Raw genomic sequence first — 16,129 nt, forward strand, 5'->3', positions numbered from 1 at the left:
TCTACGGGTCTCACTTGTGTTTCTGTTTACATACATTAAATGCCAGATGGTGCAATTAGGCTACATGTATTAACATTATGAACTATCAAAGGTCTCAACTGCTGTTTGTAAATGAAAAACATACACACAATGTCTTTTTACCCGGTGAATAATTTGTAGATCGTTAGTACCACCAAATTTTGTCTTATCTTAATCAGGACTCATGCATTTTGTTTACAGTGCACTTGTGAAATAAACAAATGTTTTTATTCTCACAACATTGCATTCTATTCTATTTGTGTTTTCTCTTTTTTGTGCATTTAAAAGAAGATTATGTAAAAATTGGATGGAATACATAGCTGACAGGTTGTGTTCAGCTCTGCTGTATAAAGCTACCTGCGCTTTGTGATCAGGTTGTGCTGGTTTTACTCATCACCACTGTACATATATCATCACTTGTTTGTTCTTTTGGGCACAGAAAACCCGAAATGTCACAATGCATCAATACTACATCCACGTTGATGACTTGCTCCTTCACTTTTAGAGTGTCAAATGTAGAAGCTAGACATATAGAAGATAATTCTCGTGAGATAAGCGACAGTAACATCTTAAAAGAAGGGAAGAAGGAGGAAGCAGTCTAGCATCAAGTGCAACACAGAGTTGACAATTTATTTACATTCATTACAATGCAGTTACTAGATACACGGAGAGCAGTTAACAGTTAAGTGGTCCAGCATGCTGGGACGAATACAAACAGATGTCACAGCAGCTATGCATGCAGGCCTATTTGGTTTACACTGAAGGGTTTACGAGTAGCTGTGTGGACTCAATATTAATGAAAATATGTAATAGAGGAAACTGCTATTCAGTAAACTAGGAAACTACATTAAATGTATGAATGAAGAATCAATACATAGAAGAAGCGCAAATGAAACAAACAACAAGAAGAAGACAACATGAGTTGTTAATGTCGGATGGTTTGTTAAATTTAATGTGCAAATCAATGTTTTTATCCAGCCTGGTATGAGTTAGCCCCTGCGTATTTAAATCACTGCATGTCAGCTACACAAGAACACACAGGCTGTGCAGGACTCACAAAATGTGTTTTTAGCATGCATTACCCAGCAGGAGCAAGTACACCAAATGAACATACTGTTGTGTGTCCATGTTTTAGTGGAGATCACACAAACACTCACACACACACACCCACGCATGCACGCACACGCACACACACACACACACACACACACACACACACACACACACACACACACACACACACACACACACACACACACACACACACACAGTAAAGACAGTAGATGGTGAAGTTTAAATCGCAGAGGCATGTCATTGAAAACTGTTGTCATTATTGCTGAACAGCATACACTTCATCTCTGTCACAAATGTAGCAATTTGTAGGATTTGTCCTTGACACCTGCTTTTTTTTGTCACTTTGTGTGTTTGTAGGTGGAGCCCAACAACACTTCACTCTCTCTGTCTGACTCTCTCTTGCTCTTTCTTCCTCCTTTTTCTCTCTGTCTGTCTTTTTGTCTCTGCAGCTGTACAGCAGCATGCCTGTATGTTTGCCAGCAGCACAAGCAGAAGCATTATGGAAGTAAAAGAGCGACGCCCATACTGCTCACTCACCAAGAGCCGGAAGGACAAGGAGGGACCTTACACTGGTGAGCTCAGTTTAGCACAAGCATCCATACATACATTCATTTATTTGCTTGTTTCTGCCTTCATTCATTAGTCGAGTCAGCCAGTGAGTCAGAGCCACTCTTTCCATTAAAAGATCATTCACCGGCCTGAAATGTAGAGATTTTGAGATACCAAGTGCACTTCTTCCAGTACGTGCCACACACTTTGACTTCAGCAGTATCTTTTGACACATGTTGCTGTGATTACAAAGACTGTCTCTGAATGACAATCTGTCAAGATGTTTATCAAAATTTGTCCCTTTTATGCCATCCCATTCAAAACTGCTTGATGGCCAAATAATATTTGATGGCACATATAACCCTCTTTCAGAGATCCGTTCTGGTAATCAGTTTCCGTAAAAATCGCACCGCCAGCATTACTCGGTCGGGCCTAGTGACACTTCTGTATCATTTTCAACACGTCAAAAGTCTGAACTGAACCACCACATCATTGGATAGACACACAAACAGCAGTACTTTGAGTTGTGTGAAGTGATTTAGCGAAGTATTTTTCCACATTTCAGCATCAATATTCGTCCTGAAAACATGACAGAAATCCTTATTACGCAGTTTGTGTACCAATATCACAACACAGCTTGTTCACACACTTTGCCCTACAATTTCAAATATCAGCATTTTCAGTAGTACTCTAAATATTGTTTCCCACAAGAAGTTTAGAGCTGAAGCTTGTTTCTTCCAGCTGTTTAAAACTATTGGCTCCGAGTTTGTTTAATACCTGCAGCATCAGACAGCAGCAGGATCCATTTGAGCGTCTCCAAAGAGAACAAGAGAGTTGTGCACATTTGCACACGGAACAACTGCACTGGTAACTTAATTAAAGTCATATCATTTTAATGTACAGAGTATAAGAGAGAGGATCAGTCTGCACCAGAATCTGACGGCAGGTCACACTGTATAAATCTACATGTCTCACATAGATGACAGTGTAGTTTCCAGCTGTTTTGGACTATTTCATTTTATTTTTTTACAAACCTGCAGCATCAGACTGTGGTTGGATTCACAAGTGTCTCCAAAAAGAGACAGCTGCAAACATTTACACACAAAGCAACAGAAGTAACTTCATTAATTACATAATAATTTAATCATCCCAACATGGAGAAAGGATCAATCAGGATCTAACAGCAGGTCATACTGTATAACCTTCTTACCCTCAGACAGGTGAACTGCCACACAGTCACAGTTTATCAGCTGCAATTTAATATTTTTGCCACATTGCATCTGGCCACTGATTGAGTCCTGATTGGTTAGTTTTTTATGCATTGTGCATTAAAACAGGAGCAATGCAGAAATGATGAAATTAGAAAGTCGTTTTTAAGTGCAGCTACTAACAGAACATGCTCCTTGGGTTGACAACAGTTAATATCATGCTAGGTTGGGGACAAAAAGTCAACAGAATGGTACACTGTCACTGCAGTCTCCTCAGCACTTTGGGATGCTTTCTTTTTAAGTGCAACAGTTGTTAGGTTGTGCTCCATCATTTCCAGTTTTCAGTGCAATGCAGACCACCACATTAGTACTCTCTGTCTAAAATTCCATAAATGATTGTAGATTAAGTTTTTCTTTTCTTTTCTTTTCCATTGTTTGAAACAGGGACATCATTGCATCAGTGTGTCACCCCAGACCTATTACTGTCACCAACTTTAGTTTTATGTTTCTTTCTTTATTGAAAACTACCCATCCAAATGACTTCTGAAAATACTTTACTTACTCAGGTCCAAAGCAATGCACTCGTCAAGTTTGAAGTTGATCAGATAATAATACACAACTGTATTTCTCAATAGGGCATGTTGCAATATATCACTGAAACAGCGAACTGGATGCACTGCAGTTCAGTCACTACAAATAAGATAAGAAACATTTTTTAAACAGTATTCTAAAAATGAACACTGTTTAAAAATGTTTCTGATTGTGATTCTTTTTATGCTCTGTGTTTGTGAACTGTAATTTCTTACAAATTTTGTTGTTACTTAAAATCCACTGGTATTAATCTTGTATCTATGTGTATGCTCACACATTGGTGTATGTTAGGTTCATCAGGGGACAGTGAAGACTGTGCGATTGGTCCTCAGGGACTCCGGGTCCCTACTCAGAAGTCCTACTCCTCCAGTGAAACGCTCAAGGCCTTTGACCAGCACCAAGACCAGACCCGGTAAGATTACACACATGATCATTTCTCATCTGTAACACATCATGGATAATTAATTTATCATTGGCTGCCTGAGCCATTGTAGGAATTAAAATGCATTCTACATTTTGCCATAAAAATATATGTTCGTTTTGGAATACCAATGTGTAGTTAATTATGAATAAGAATATTAGCAATTGGTACTGGGATTTTATTGGAATTTTTCAAATGGTCGAGTCACCTTAAGTTTGCTATATTTTCAGTGAATGAAAACCACTTTTTCACCATAGAGCTACATTAAAAAATAAATAAATAAAAATTTTGATTAATCAGTGGAGATGAGCAGAGTACAGATCAGATCAAGGTCAGGAGAGAGGCAAAACATGTTAAACGTTGCAAATTCAATTATAAGCTGGCCTAACCTGTCTTTACTTATTGCTAACAGAATCAGATTTAACTGTCTAAATATCTGGTGTAGGCTTCTGAAAATGATCAGTAACAATGTTGCCGTACATAGATTTTCAGTACTGTCTGTTTTTCAGTTTCATACAATCAGGATAATAAACAAATCATCCTCCACCAGTATTAGTGGTCTGCCTTTCGTTTTGGTTTTTGCTGTATTCTTTTGTTAACCACACACCCTGTCCTGTTTGATCAATAAATGTATTTGTAGCTGATATAGTACCTGTGAAGCCAGTGAAAGGTCAAAGCAGAGCACTGTCCTTTATTATATTAACACAGCTGAGGACTTTCTGTCCTTGGGTTTTGACAGGTTACTGTACGGGACAACCAAGGGGCACAAGGACATGGTTCACCGTGAACAGGATGATTACAACAGACAAGGTGGGAGTCTACACATAAATAAGCCTTGCCATTTGCTCCTTAAGCTGTCATGTTATTTTATTATTTTTCACTTTTTTTTATTTACCCTAATTTGATATAAGCCAATTACAAAAACACAGGTTTTGTTTTTGGACACTTAATTTCTTTGTGAGTGCCATATCATTAATTGGCAAATGTTTTAAAGTATATGTAAATCCTGATGATCTTTGAAATTTTAAAAAAAAAAAATAGATATTTGATATTTTAATATGTGGACATATTTGTTTTAAAATTCATGAATTTATAAATGGATGCAAATCTCTTTGGACATCTAAAGATCCACATATAGATTACAAGCAGTCAGACCGGGAAATGGAACAGACTGTTAAAAGCAGTGTATGTCTGATGAAGGCTGTAATGGCCCTTCGAAAGTGACACATTCTAGTATTTAAGAGTAATAAAGAACAACATTTTTTTATAGAAAAAATGCTTAACCACAGGGTGGATCCATTATTCTCCAGTTCCAATTAACATAGCGTCAATATTTGAGAAATGAAAAAATCATAATTACTCAATCACCTTATCGCCTTCTTTTTCACTGCTGTCCTAATTGGAGCTCATTTAAAATTAATATAAGTTTTAATTGAACGGCAGCACTTGTTATCTCTTGTTGTGCCATTAATTACAGAAAGCTTTCATAATTTCCGTTTTCATTTGCTGATTAAAGATGAAGAGGCACAGACTGAGATTTTACTGATAATTTGTTTGTCCTCTTTGTATTTATAGTTTGAATGATTATCATGTATGGTATTTGAAACTTTTGTCAATCTATTTCAGGCTGATATGAAAGAATTAATCATGACGACCTATTAAATTTAATGGAGATATGAAAGTATTCTGAATTTCTTCTCCATACATATAATACTTTCTGCAGAATAAATACAAATTTGGGGCAGAGGCAAGCAGAAGGCATTTTAAAATAACAAATATTTTGCACAATCATTTTGTTTTTTAGACAACATCTGTTAAAGTGTTCCACAAAAAGGCCTGGTTCAAGCCAGCATCCCTTATTGCAGTGTATTATACGTTTATGATTCAAATAACTGCAAAATGTAAAGTCCATCAAAATAAAAAAGAAAATAAAAACTGTGAAGCAGATAATTTAAATATGCAATGTTTGTTTGCATTTGTGTGTGTGTGTGTGTGTGTGTGTGTGTGTGTGTGTGTGTGTGTGTGTGTGTGTGTGTGTGTGTGTGTGTGTGTGTGTGTGTGTGTGTGTGTGTGTGTGTGTAGGTTAGATATGCACTGGAAAATATATGTGCATTTTGTGTAAACTGTGCTAATGTGAGCAGCACAACAATGACAGTTTGAGTGTGAATAATATCTGGATTTAAGGCTCTTTTCTCCCAGAATGACATAATTGGATTTAAGGAGTGTATACGTATACCTTCTGTGTTTGGTTTGCCTTCTCTGGCGCTGCCTCTCTTTTCCACTGCTAGAATTGTCTTTTGCAATTATATATTAGTCAGATTTTTGTACTTATGTATGAAAATTAGGTTTTTATTAACTCCTGTTTAAAAAAAAAAAAATTCTCCTGCAGGACATCTTCGTCACAGATTTCTTATAGATTGTTAAACTCCAATAACTTGAATGGATTTCACTGACATGACTTAAATGAATTCTTTCTTTCCTGCCTCTATGTCACATACCCACATACTCTCAAATGCAACACCATCGGTGTCAATGAGAAATAGGCCATCACATGGAGTCAGTATGGCGTAGTCAAAAAATCAACTGGCTGATTGACAGAAAATGAACCGATGCACATTTTGATAATTAACTAATTCATGCTGTTTATCCAGCAACAATATCAGAAATCATCTCCTTGAAACTTCATCCACATTAGGATTCACTTGTTTTAGCCTATTTTAAAACACAGTACAGCAAATAGCATTAGAGTTTGCTTTTGATCCAAAAAATATAAAAAAACAGAAGTAGAAAATGTATGTTATTCTTGTGGTGAGCTGTAAAGGACATTTCTAACTATTAAAGTTACAGCCAGACAATGGCCAATACCTCCATCTGTTTCAGGTCAACATTTCAGTCTTCGCCAGCTGGGGATCTGTGAGCCGCCATCACGTCGTGGCCTGGCATTCTGCACCGAGATGGGACTCCCCCACCGTGGCTTCTCAGTTGGTACGACCCAGGACTTAGACGCTGATAGTCAGGCTGTGATGTCACCAGAGCGTGCCATGCGACTGTGGGGTCGCGGGGGTGTTGGTAAATCGTCCGGGAGAAGTTCCTGCTTGTCCAGCCGCTCCAACTCTGTGCTGACTCTTACTGACACTGAGCATGAGAACAAGTCAGACAGCGACAATGGTAGGACATCAGTTTAGCTTTTCTATGTTTCTGTGAATTTTGAAATTTCTTTACTCACACTCGGAAATTCTCATAGCACTCAGAGGAAACTCTTGCTTGTGGTCTTACAACATGTAAAATATGCATATATAGAACTCTAGTTTCCTAGACTAAGGTTTAAGACATTGCAGACATTCCCACTGTCCAGTTTGAAACTGAGATACAGCCACAATTCTACAAGAAATAATCATCCTTTATTTTTTTTTTACTGACGTTAAATTTATGTTCAAATTTAAATAGAAATTGACAAGAACTGATCTATTTGAATTGCAGGTTTTTACCCTATCTTTAACAAATTAGGTCAGGATCAGCAGTACCAGCAGTGAGCGACAGCAGCCGTAACAATGCTATGATTAGCATAATTTAATATGGTACACTATAAATTTTTTGAAAGTGCAATTTCTTTGCAAATGGGGGAAAAATAATTTAATAACAGTCAAATGGTAGATTTCTGTCATTTAATTTTAGTGTAAATGCACACCCTCACTCAGTATCCTCTCGGTGTAGTAGGCTGGTGCAAGGAACAACAAGAGTTGCACTAATTAATTTAATTAATGATCACAATGTAGCTGAGCAGTCATTTATTTTCATTCTCTTTGCGTGCCTGTGTAGGCAATCTTTGTGTATATCTATTCGTCTGCATAGGTGTGTGTGTGTGTGTGTGTGTGTGTGTGTGTGTGTGTGTGTGTGTGTGTGTGTGTGTGTGTGTGTGTGTGTGTGTGTGTGTGTGTGTGTGGTGTGTGTGTGTACACGGGTGTGAAGCTTATTCTTTATTCTCAAGGTAGTTTCTTTAACAGGTGTATTTTTTTCTCAATAAAGGCCTTGTTTGTGATTTCACACACTCACACAGACACATATAAGGAAATGCACAATGTTTTCATTAAAGCAGACAAACACACAAGCACACAGTGGATTTTCATTAAGAGATGTGATGTTGTAATTAACAGTGAGATAAAGTGCTGAGTCACTGCATTTGCTATATTAAGTTTGATAATGTTTTTATTAAATGGCATTATGCTGTGGATGTCAGTGCTCTGGAGGAAACTCTTTCCATCTCTAAAAATGAGTAGTCGTCAAGTTTTCAAAAGCTAATTGACTCTTTAAAGCACAGCTGTGTGTATATGTGTGTGTGCCTCTGCATGTGGCTTATTTTGAAATTTCTTGCAAGAAGTCAGCGTCCATACTGCTCTCAATCGTCTGCGTGTGTAAGTGTGAAGACGAAGTGATCTTAATGCTAATACTGTCATTACCAACCAAGGCAAGAGAGGCGAAATCATTTGATGGATAAGGGATGCAGTAATGGAAGAGCTGAGGTAGATTTGTATTATCTATTAATTGAAAAAAGCTCAGTTTCATGGTGCTAAAATGAAAATTTTCTATTGATTGAAAAAAAAACACAATTTGTGTCGGGCTGCACAGTGGCTAGTGGTTAGCACTTTCGCCTTGCAGAAAGAAGATCCCTGGTTCGAGTCCCGGCCTGAGCCTGGGATCTTTCTGCATGGAGTTTGCATGTTCTCCCTGTGCATGTGTGGATTTTCTCCAGGCACTCCGGCTTCCTCCCACAGTCCAAAAATAGGCTGAGGTTAATTGGTAACTCTAAATTGCCCGTAGGTGTGAATGTGAGAGTGATTGTTTGTCTGTATATGTAGCCCTGTGACAGACTGGCGACCTGTCCAGAGTGTCCCCTGCCTTCACCCGAGTCAGCTGGGATAGGCTCCAGCACCCCCCGCGACCCTAATGAGGATAAAGCGGTGTATAGAGAATGGATGGATGGATGGATGGACAATTTGTGTTGTAAACCTCAGTTACTGGCTAAATCATCAGTTTCATAAAATAAAGTCATATGCTAATGCAAAGCTTTTCTAGGAAACTGCTGGGCTAAAAACCATTGTAGTCTAATACAGCATTCTTGCAATAATCTATACCATCACACAAGGTATAAGGTTCAGTTTTTGTTGCCAAGTGTACGCTCAGTCAGATCATTTTGGACTTTGCAGTTCATGATACTCTTGAATTGTACTGCATTACACTGACTGGTGTTTCTGTTATTTTCTTTCTCCCCTTAAATCAGTGAAGCTAAATAATGCAGGACAGTATGTATAATGCAGCACTGTTCAACAGCACAGCAAACTACTGCAGTGTCCAAAATAATCATACAGCTAAATCAACGCTTCTGCAAGACAGCTACAACAAACCTGTACATTTTATACCTTTCATCAAGGTAAGGTTTATTGCCAAAGACTGTTGTTTTCGGCTAGCATCTCATTGCCAGTAGTTTTGTAAAGATACTGTTGATGTTTTTAAAACGGTGCAAAAAGAATGTTTAGTTTAAATATTGTTTAAATAGCAAGAAGGTGAAAGGTAACTGACTGCATACAGAGTAAAGAAAAGTTCAGAAACTCAGGAGACCTGCTTTGTAGTTTGTAGAATATTCAATCAATAAAGATCAGAAGTGGGACTATACTGTAAGAAGCGTGCAACAAAAAGAACAGTTTGAACTTGACCTTCTTCAGGCTTGTGTACTGTTGAGCTATAGATTTACATTCAAAGATTTGCATGCAAACTCCCACACAACAAAATAAACAAGTTAAATTCACCTTCACCCTTTGCCTCTGTTTGACCAGTGTGATATTGAGTCGTGCTGAGGGGCTCCTTTGAGAGTAAACATATGTCGTAAGACACGACTCAGCTGCCACTTCACCTCTTTTTCTTTTGAATGGAGGTGATAGTCAAGTTATTGTACTGTAAACATCAGACAATGCATTGCCACGACAATAACACCAATTGTTGCTTCGTCCCTTGATACTGACCCAGGTTCACAGCAGAAGTGTGTGTGCACTGTACCTGCAAGTCTTAGTGTGTGTGTGTACAGTAAGTTTATCCAACTTCTTTGATTCTATCAGCAGCTTTGTTGCAATAGGAAGTGAGAAAAAGAACAGAGAACAAGGAGAGAGAGCAGAATGGGAGAGGAGAGGAAAAGATCAGAGAATAGGAGAGATTTTGTCATTCAAAAGAGGAGTCAGGAAAGTTGAAAATAAAAGCAGGACGGGGAAAGGGAGAAGCCTCTCTGCATTGTTTGTTCTCCTGAGAGGAAATATTAGACCGGAGACGTCTGGCTGACTCCCCAGTGGACACACACTCAAACGTGAACACACACACTGGCAGACGTAAACACTTTTGTGGTGTCTGGACCCATGGGTGCCCAGCTGCTACTTGCCCAGTTACTTGATACTGATGATCTCAAATGCAAGGACAGAGAAAAAAAATCTACATTGTCTATAGTACACCAACTCATTCAGGTACATCTTTCCCTAACAAAGTCCTTGAATGCACAGACAGTAAGCCTTTTGCATTTCATTCTTAGTTTAAAAAACACAAGTACTGAGAAGCTAATTGCATAAAAGTAAAACCTCATTAATTTTGGGAGCAAAGCTGGGCCAAAAATATGGTAGAGTCAACATATTTTACAGAGCTGAGGTTTTTTTTTAAATTCTTTATTTTACCAGGTAAGCTCAGTTGAGAACAATTTCTCATTTACAATGTGGACCTGACAAGAGGCCCCAGCAGGAAGAAAGATAACAAATAAAAAGTACATATACAAAAAATTACACACATGTTTAAACAGAGATTAAAAACATCCTAAATTAATTCTAGAAATTCAAAGAAAACATTCAGCATGTGCAGCGGGTCAGCTAGGGTCTGCTGCAGCTTCTGTTTAAAAATGTAAGGTGATGGAAGTGATGGCAGTTTCAGAGGTTTTTGGAGGGAATTCCAGTCGATACCTGCAGCAAATCGAAAGGAATTCCAGCCAGTAGCCAGACAATGTTAAGCAAGTAACAGATAAAAACATAACACTACATTATCAGTGTGTGCATGTGAAGACTATGAGACAGATGTCCAGATTTTTGCCTGTAATGAGCTTAAAATATATTAGCTGATCTTCCCTGTCCATTTTTGTGTGCGTGCATGCTTGCGTGTGTGTTTATGGTGTGTGAAGACGCTTCGGCAGAAGGTTTGAGTGGGAGGATTGAAAAAGATGTGATGGAATTGGAAAAAAGGCAAAGAGTGAATAGGAGAGATGGAAGATAGAGCCAGACAGAGGAGGAGAAGGGCTGTATCTTATCTTTGCTAACCAGATTACTTTACTATGTGTCAACAAAACACTTAATCCATTTGGCATCTCTAAGCCGCTTAACACTATAACCTTAACTGTTATGCAGACACACACACACACATGCATGCACGCACGCACGCACGCACGCACGCACGCACGCACGCACGCACGCACGCACGCACGCACGCACACACACACACACACACACACACACGCACTCACACATGCACGCACGCACACACACACACACACACACACACACACACACACAAACACACACAGCTGTAGTATAACAGGTTCATAAACCTTAGTGCTATGACTTTATGTATGGAATGAACTCATTGCGGCCACCAGGATACCTTGAATAAATACAAACAATTACTGGTTGAGGTATTACTTAATCTATTACTCCATACAAGCTTAACTTTTCAGTTTTGAAGAAAGAAAAAAATGCTTTAAAGAACAGAATGAGCTTTTGCATTTAACATTGTTATGCACAATCATGCATATTATTATTTTTCTGTCATGTTTGCATTGCTAAGTCTTCTTGACTACCTTAAAAACATGTACCATAATCTTAAAATGTTTAGATTGCACATAATATTCGACCTTCATTCCTGATACATCCCCACTAGATTTAAAATAGGATGGCAAGTCATTCTAACATTTAATATCTGAGTTTGACTGTCTGAAATGCCACATGTCAACATTGATAGTTTGACTAATTGTAATGACGCTGTGACATGCTGACCAGTCGAAACATGTGGAATTTGACTAAAACTTTGGTCTCATGCTGCTGTGTCATGAAGGTGAAAGTGTTTGCCATATGCAGTTGCGGTTATAGTGCAACAGTAGGTTTGAAAAGCATGATTGCACACAAGATAGATTGTAAATTGTCATTCATAAAGCAAATGCACAATGACATCCATTTCATCCATCAATTGCTGACATCCAGTACAGCTGCCAGAGAATAGGGTGTGTCCCAGGAAAACTCTGTAATGCCACAAACCACAAACCACAAACAGGAAGTCAGACAGGTGAAGACAGACATCGACATAAAACAATCAGCGATGGATGGATTTGTTCAGACCCTTATTGCTCTCACTTTCTCAATGTATTCCATTCAGTTGAATTCAGTTCAGTGGCTGCTATATTTCAAGGTGCAAAAATGTTAACCACTGGCAAAGCAGAAGGTGACACAATGAATTCCATTTGTACAGAAAGACACAAATTCCTCCTTGCATTTCTCACTTAATTCCCTGCCTACATTGAAACAACATGCATTTGTGAAAACAGGACAAAGTACCCACTGGATTATTTTATAAAAAGATATCAGTTTTAAGGCGTCTTGATGGCTTTTCTGTCTTTCCTCCTTTTCATTCAGCATCTAGTCTACATAATTTCATTACTTTCCTTCTACCCTTTCTAGCAGAGAATAGTGGACTCTGGGTGGTAAGAGACATTTCAAGAGATTCTTTTCTAAGCACTGTTATCGTAAAGCTACCGCTAGACTGAAATTGACAGGAATTGTCACAGATGAACAGTTGCCAAAACTGATGAGCTCTGTCAGGCTTTACATGTGGCATGATTTAAAATACTATGTGTTAGTTAAATTTGTGAATAACTTCCATTTTTGATTTCATTAGAAATGGTCATCCAGCATCCATTGGCTGCTCTGTCTCTTTCCGCGTCATGAAATAAGGAATTACGTCAGTACTTCATAAGTTATAGCCTGTGTGTGTGCGTGCATGCGTGCGTGCGTGCGTGCGTGTGCGTGCATGCACTTCAACAAAAGAGGTTATTACTGTATGTACAATCTTATTTTCTTGCACACACGTAGTGTATGGTCCTGCACAATTTATTTAAAACATCTAAATTAATTTTGGATGGATAAAGTCTAAATTTTCTTGATAAACTACAACTCAGTCAGCTGGAATAACAGGTCTAAAGTGATTTTAGAAACTTTAGCAAATGTATTGAAAATCAAAAATCTGAACACTGTTTTATGAACGGATTCAGATCACTGATATGACGATGTGTAGACGCCTCTTTGATTGTAATAATGGCATGCTTTGATCAGCTCCTAGTGGATTTTTCCGTATGGATTTGGGCAGTTTGTCCCATTCTTGCTTGCAGATCCTCTCAAGTCTTATCAGATTAGATGGGCAAGGATTATTTACTGCCATCTTCAGGTCCCACAGATGTTATATGGAATTTAAATCAGGGCTTTTACTGGCCTGCTCAATAACAGTTTGAGATTTGTTCTGAAGTCACTCCAGCTTTGTCTCGGCTATTTGCTTTGGTTTACTCGCTCTGTGTTTGGATGCATTCATTCTCTTTCTGTTGTGACCCGTCTCCAGGTCTCTGCTGTGAGAAGTACACCCATTGTATGATTCTCCTACAGCTATTTATGGATAGTATTAGCAAGTGAAGAATCAATGCCTGGTATATTCCAAACATGGTGCTTGAAATTTTGCCCAAATAGATCTGTTTTTAAGTCATTAGATCAGAAAACATTTTTCCTCATGCTCTGCAAGTCCTGAAAATGCAGTCTGGCAAACATCAAGTAGATTGTCATGCGCCTTTGACAGTGACTTCTGTATAGCCACTCGACCTTAAAGACCCAATTGATGGAATGCTGGTAAGATGGCTGTACTTTTAGCAGCTTCTTCATCTCTGCAGAGGGTTTCTGAAGTTCTGTGAGAGTAACTGTTGGATTCATGGTTACCTTCCTGATCGAAGACCGACTTCCTTGATTACTCAGTTTGACGAGACACAAAGACAAAACTATGAAGTTCCCTGATGATTCAAATCAGTGCTATCATTTCACAGTTATTGAGACTGCTGTCCACATGGAAACAGGTGAAGCTACATAAATAGTTGCTCTGATCTATGCTTTACCACATTTTTAGACTGGAAGTCTACAGAGAGTTTTTTGGACTTTGTTTTTTGTCCAGAAATCCAGGGTCAATTAAAAAAAAACTATATCCATTCAGTTCAGTTCACCATAGGTGGGCTTCAATAGTGTTCTAGAGACATATCAAGGATAATTAAAGCAAAGAGGATCTACACTGTCATTTAGAGCTATAGCAAACCTGACTCGGTATTTTAATGAAGAGACATTTCAAATTTACAAAAAATCCCAAAACCATCTTTTTGATTTGTCAAGCGTAGCTTGGTGGAATAATTGCAATTTTTTTACATTTTGTTTTTGTATTTTAAAGCAACAGCAATTAAATTTATTATTCTTTGTAGTAGTAGTAGTAGTGGTAATAATTATTATATAAATTTAAATTTTAATGCCTAGATAACTATAAATCTTTGGATTAGAACAATTCCTAGGTGATAAAAAACACAATAGAGTTCTCTGAATTTATTTATTTTTTAAGACTTGCAAAGTAATCTTTGATATTTGCTATTGTGTAATGTCGCTGTGTAGTACTGTGTGTGTGTGTGTGTGTGTGTGTGTGTGTGTGTGTGTGTGTGTGTGTGTGTATGCATGAGTGTAAGTGTGTGTGCAGGGTTAGTGCTTACAAATTCCATGGGCTGTTTAGAATAATATGTATTCTTTAAAATATTTATATTGTGGAGTTATTAAACTATACATCAGGTAGCTTTAACACAGTGTTCATGTGCTCACGATTTATTTACTCATGCTGCTGCAAAAGAACTTCATGCTGATACTGATCCAGCTCAGAGCACCGCACACACACAGTCATCTACAAATGCACATATGCACCCGCAAACACATATCACGGCAGTGGAAGACACATCAGATTTGACTGCAGGAGAAGACAGATCACAGCAATAACCAAGGTGCATGTGTAAGTATAGAACGATTATACATGCACATTCACCAGGATCAATTTGAAGATATTCACAATGCACTCATGATACATGGATATTACTGCTGGTTATGTTTTTGCTCAGCTCATGCCGTATGTTTAATACAAAACAGCCTTCAGGAATAAATAATGCAACACTGCTCTTCTTTTCTCTCAGCAAGAAATCGTTGAGAGTAGCAGTGAATATGTTACTGCACAAAGACTGCAGTTGTTAACTGCACATGTATTTCAAGCTCATCTTTCTAACTCTTCTAAGTTGATTGTGTGTGCGTGTGTGTGTGTGTGTGTGTGTGTGCCTGTGTGCCTGTGGAGAGGTCGAGTACATACAGAAAAATTTGTTTTACACCACCAACTGCAATTTACCTCGCTTCACAGGATGCATCCCCCTCACATCCACATACTCACATACAGCCCTGGTGCCAGTCATATTCAATAGCAATCTAGTGCTGACCAGAGAAATCAATGAATAACAGACTAACTGACTAGAGAGTTTAACTTTGGCGCCGCTAACATGAAGAAGACACTTCATTCCATCAAGTGGCTAACATGAAATCATTAACCATCTCTCTCTCTCTCTTTCTCTGTCTCTCTCTCTTAATCTTCCTTCTTTCTTTTCTCTTTTTTAAATTCTTTAAAAAAAATCTTTGCTCCTCTCAGTTAAATGTGGTGAATACACAGTAAATATACAGTAATTGATAATCTTCCTTTTTCTGCACTATGTTTATTGGTATATTTTAGTAATTGCACTGCAATAAGGTTGGAACAGGCAAGCTGATAAAATAGAAAAAATAATATGCTCTGTCTTTGTCAGCTGTTTTTCTGAGAGTTTTCTAAAGTGTGAATGCTATTGCAATACCAATAATTATGCATCTATCAGATGCAACAAGTCTTCTATTGCCGTTTTCCTTTACATCAGCTCCTCTCATCTCCTTTTTTCTTCCTCTCTTCACTTGTGTTTCTCAGAACCCATTTAGGCAGAATCCATTACCAGAAGTGCAGTGGGAGAAGGAGCGAGCAAGGTAGATAGACATAGAGAAACGGAAAGAGGGAGAGTGAGAGAGTGTTCAGTCTAATAAATTCTACAGCGGTGTTTCTCGGTTTT

At 38.2% G+C, this 16,129-nt stretch overlaps 1 protein-coding gene across 9 annotated transcripts in view; it reads left to right on the top strand.

Annotated features, from left to right (window-relative positions):
* LOC110955016 (teneurin-3) overlaps nt 1-16,129 on the top strand; it is a 753,086-nt gene that overhangs the window by 461,610 nt on the left and 275,347 nt on the right. For 7 of the 9 annotated variants that reach the window (XM_051945606.1, XM_051945604.1, XM_051945607.1 and 4 more), the window contains 4 exons: nt 1,450-1,664; nt 3,732-3,852; nt 4,601-4,671; nt 6,742-7,029. In XM_051945606.1, the coding sequence (XP_051801566.1) occupies nt 1,562-1,664; nt 3,732-3,852; nt 4,601-4,671; nt 6,742-7,029 (583 nt within the window). In that variant the 5' untranslated portion in view covers nt 1,450-1,561. The remainder of the gene's footprint in view (nt 1-1,449; nt 1,665-3,731; nt 3,853-4,600; nt 4,672-6,741; nt 7,030-16,129) is intronic. The other 2 variants (XM_051945612.1, XM_051945605.1) reach the window with 2 other exon arrangements.

This window comes from Acanthochromis polyacanthus, chromosome 3 (assembly GCF_021347895.1).
Source record: "Acanthochromis polyacanthus isolate Apoly-LR-REF ecotype Palm Island chromosome 3, KAUST_Apoly_ChrSc, whole genome shotgun sequence".
NCBI classification, from domain to species: Eukaryota; Metazoa; Chordata; class Actinopteri; family Pomacentridae; genus Acanthochromis; species Acanthochromis polyacanthus.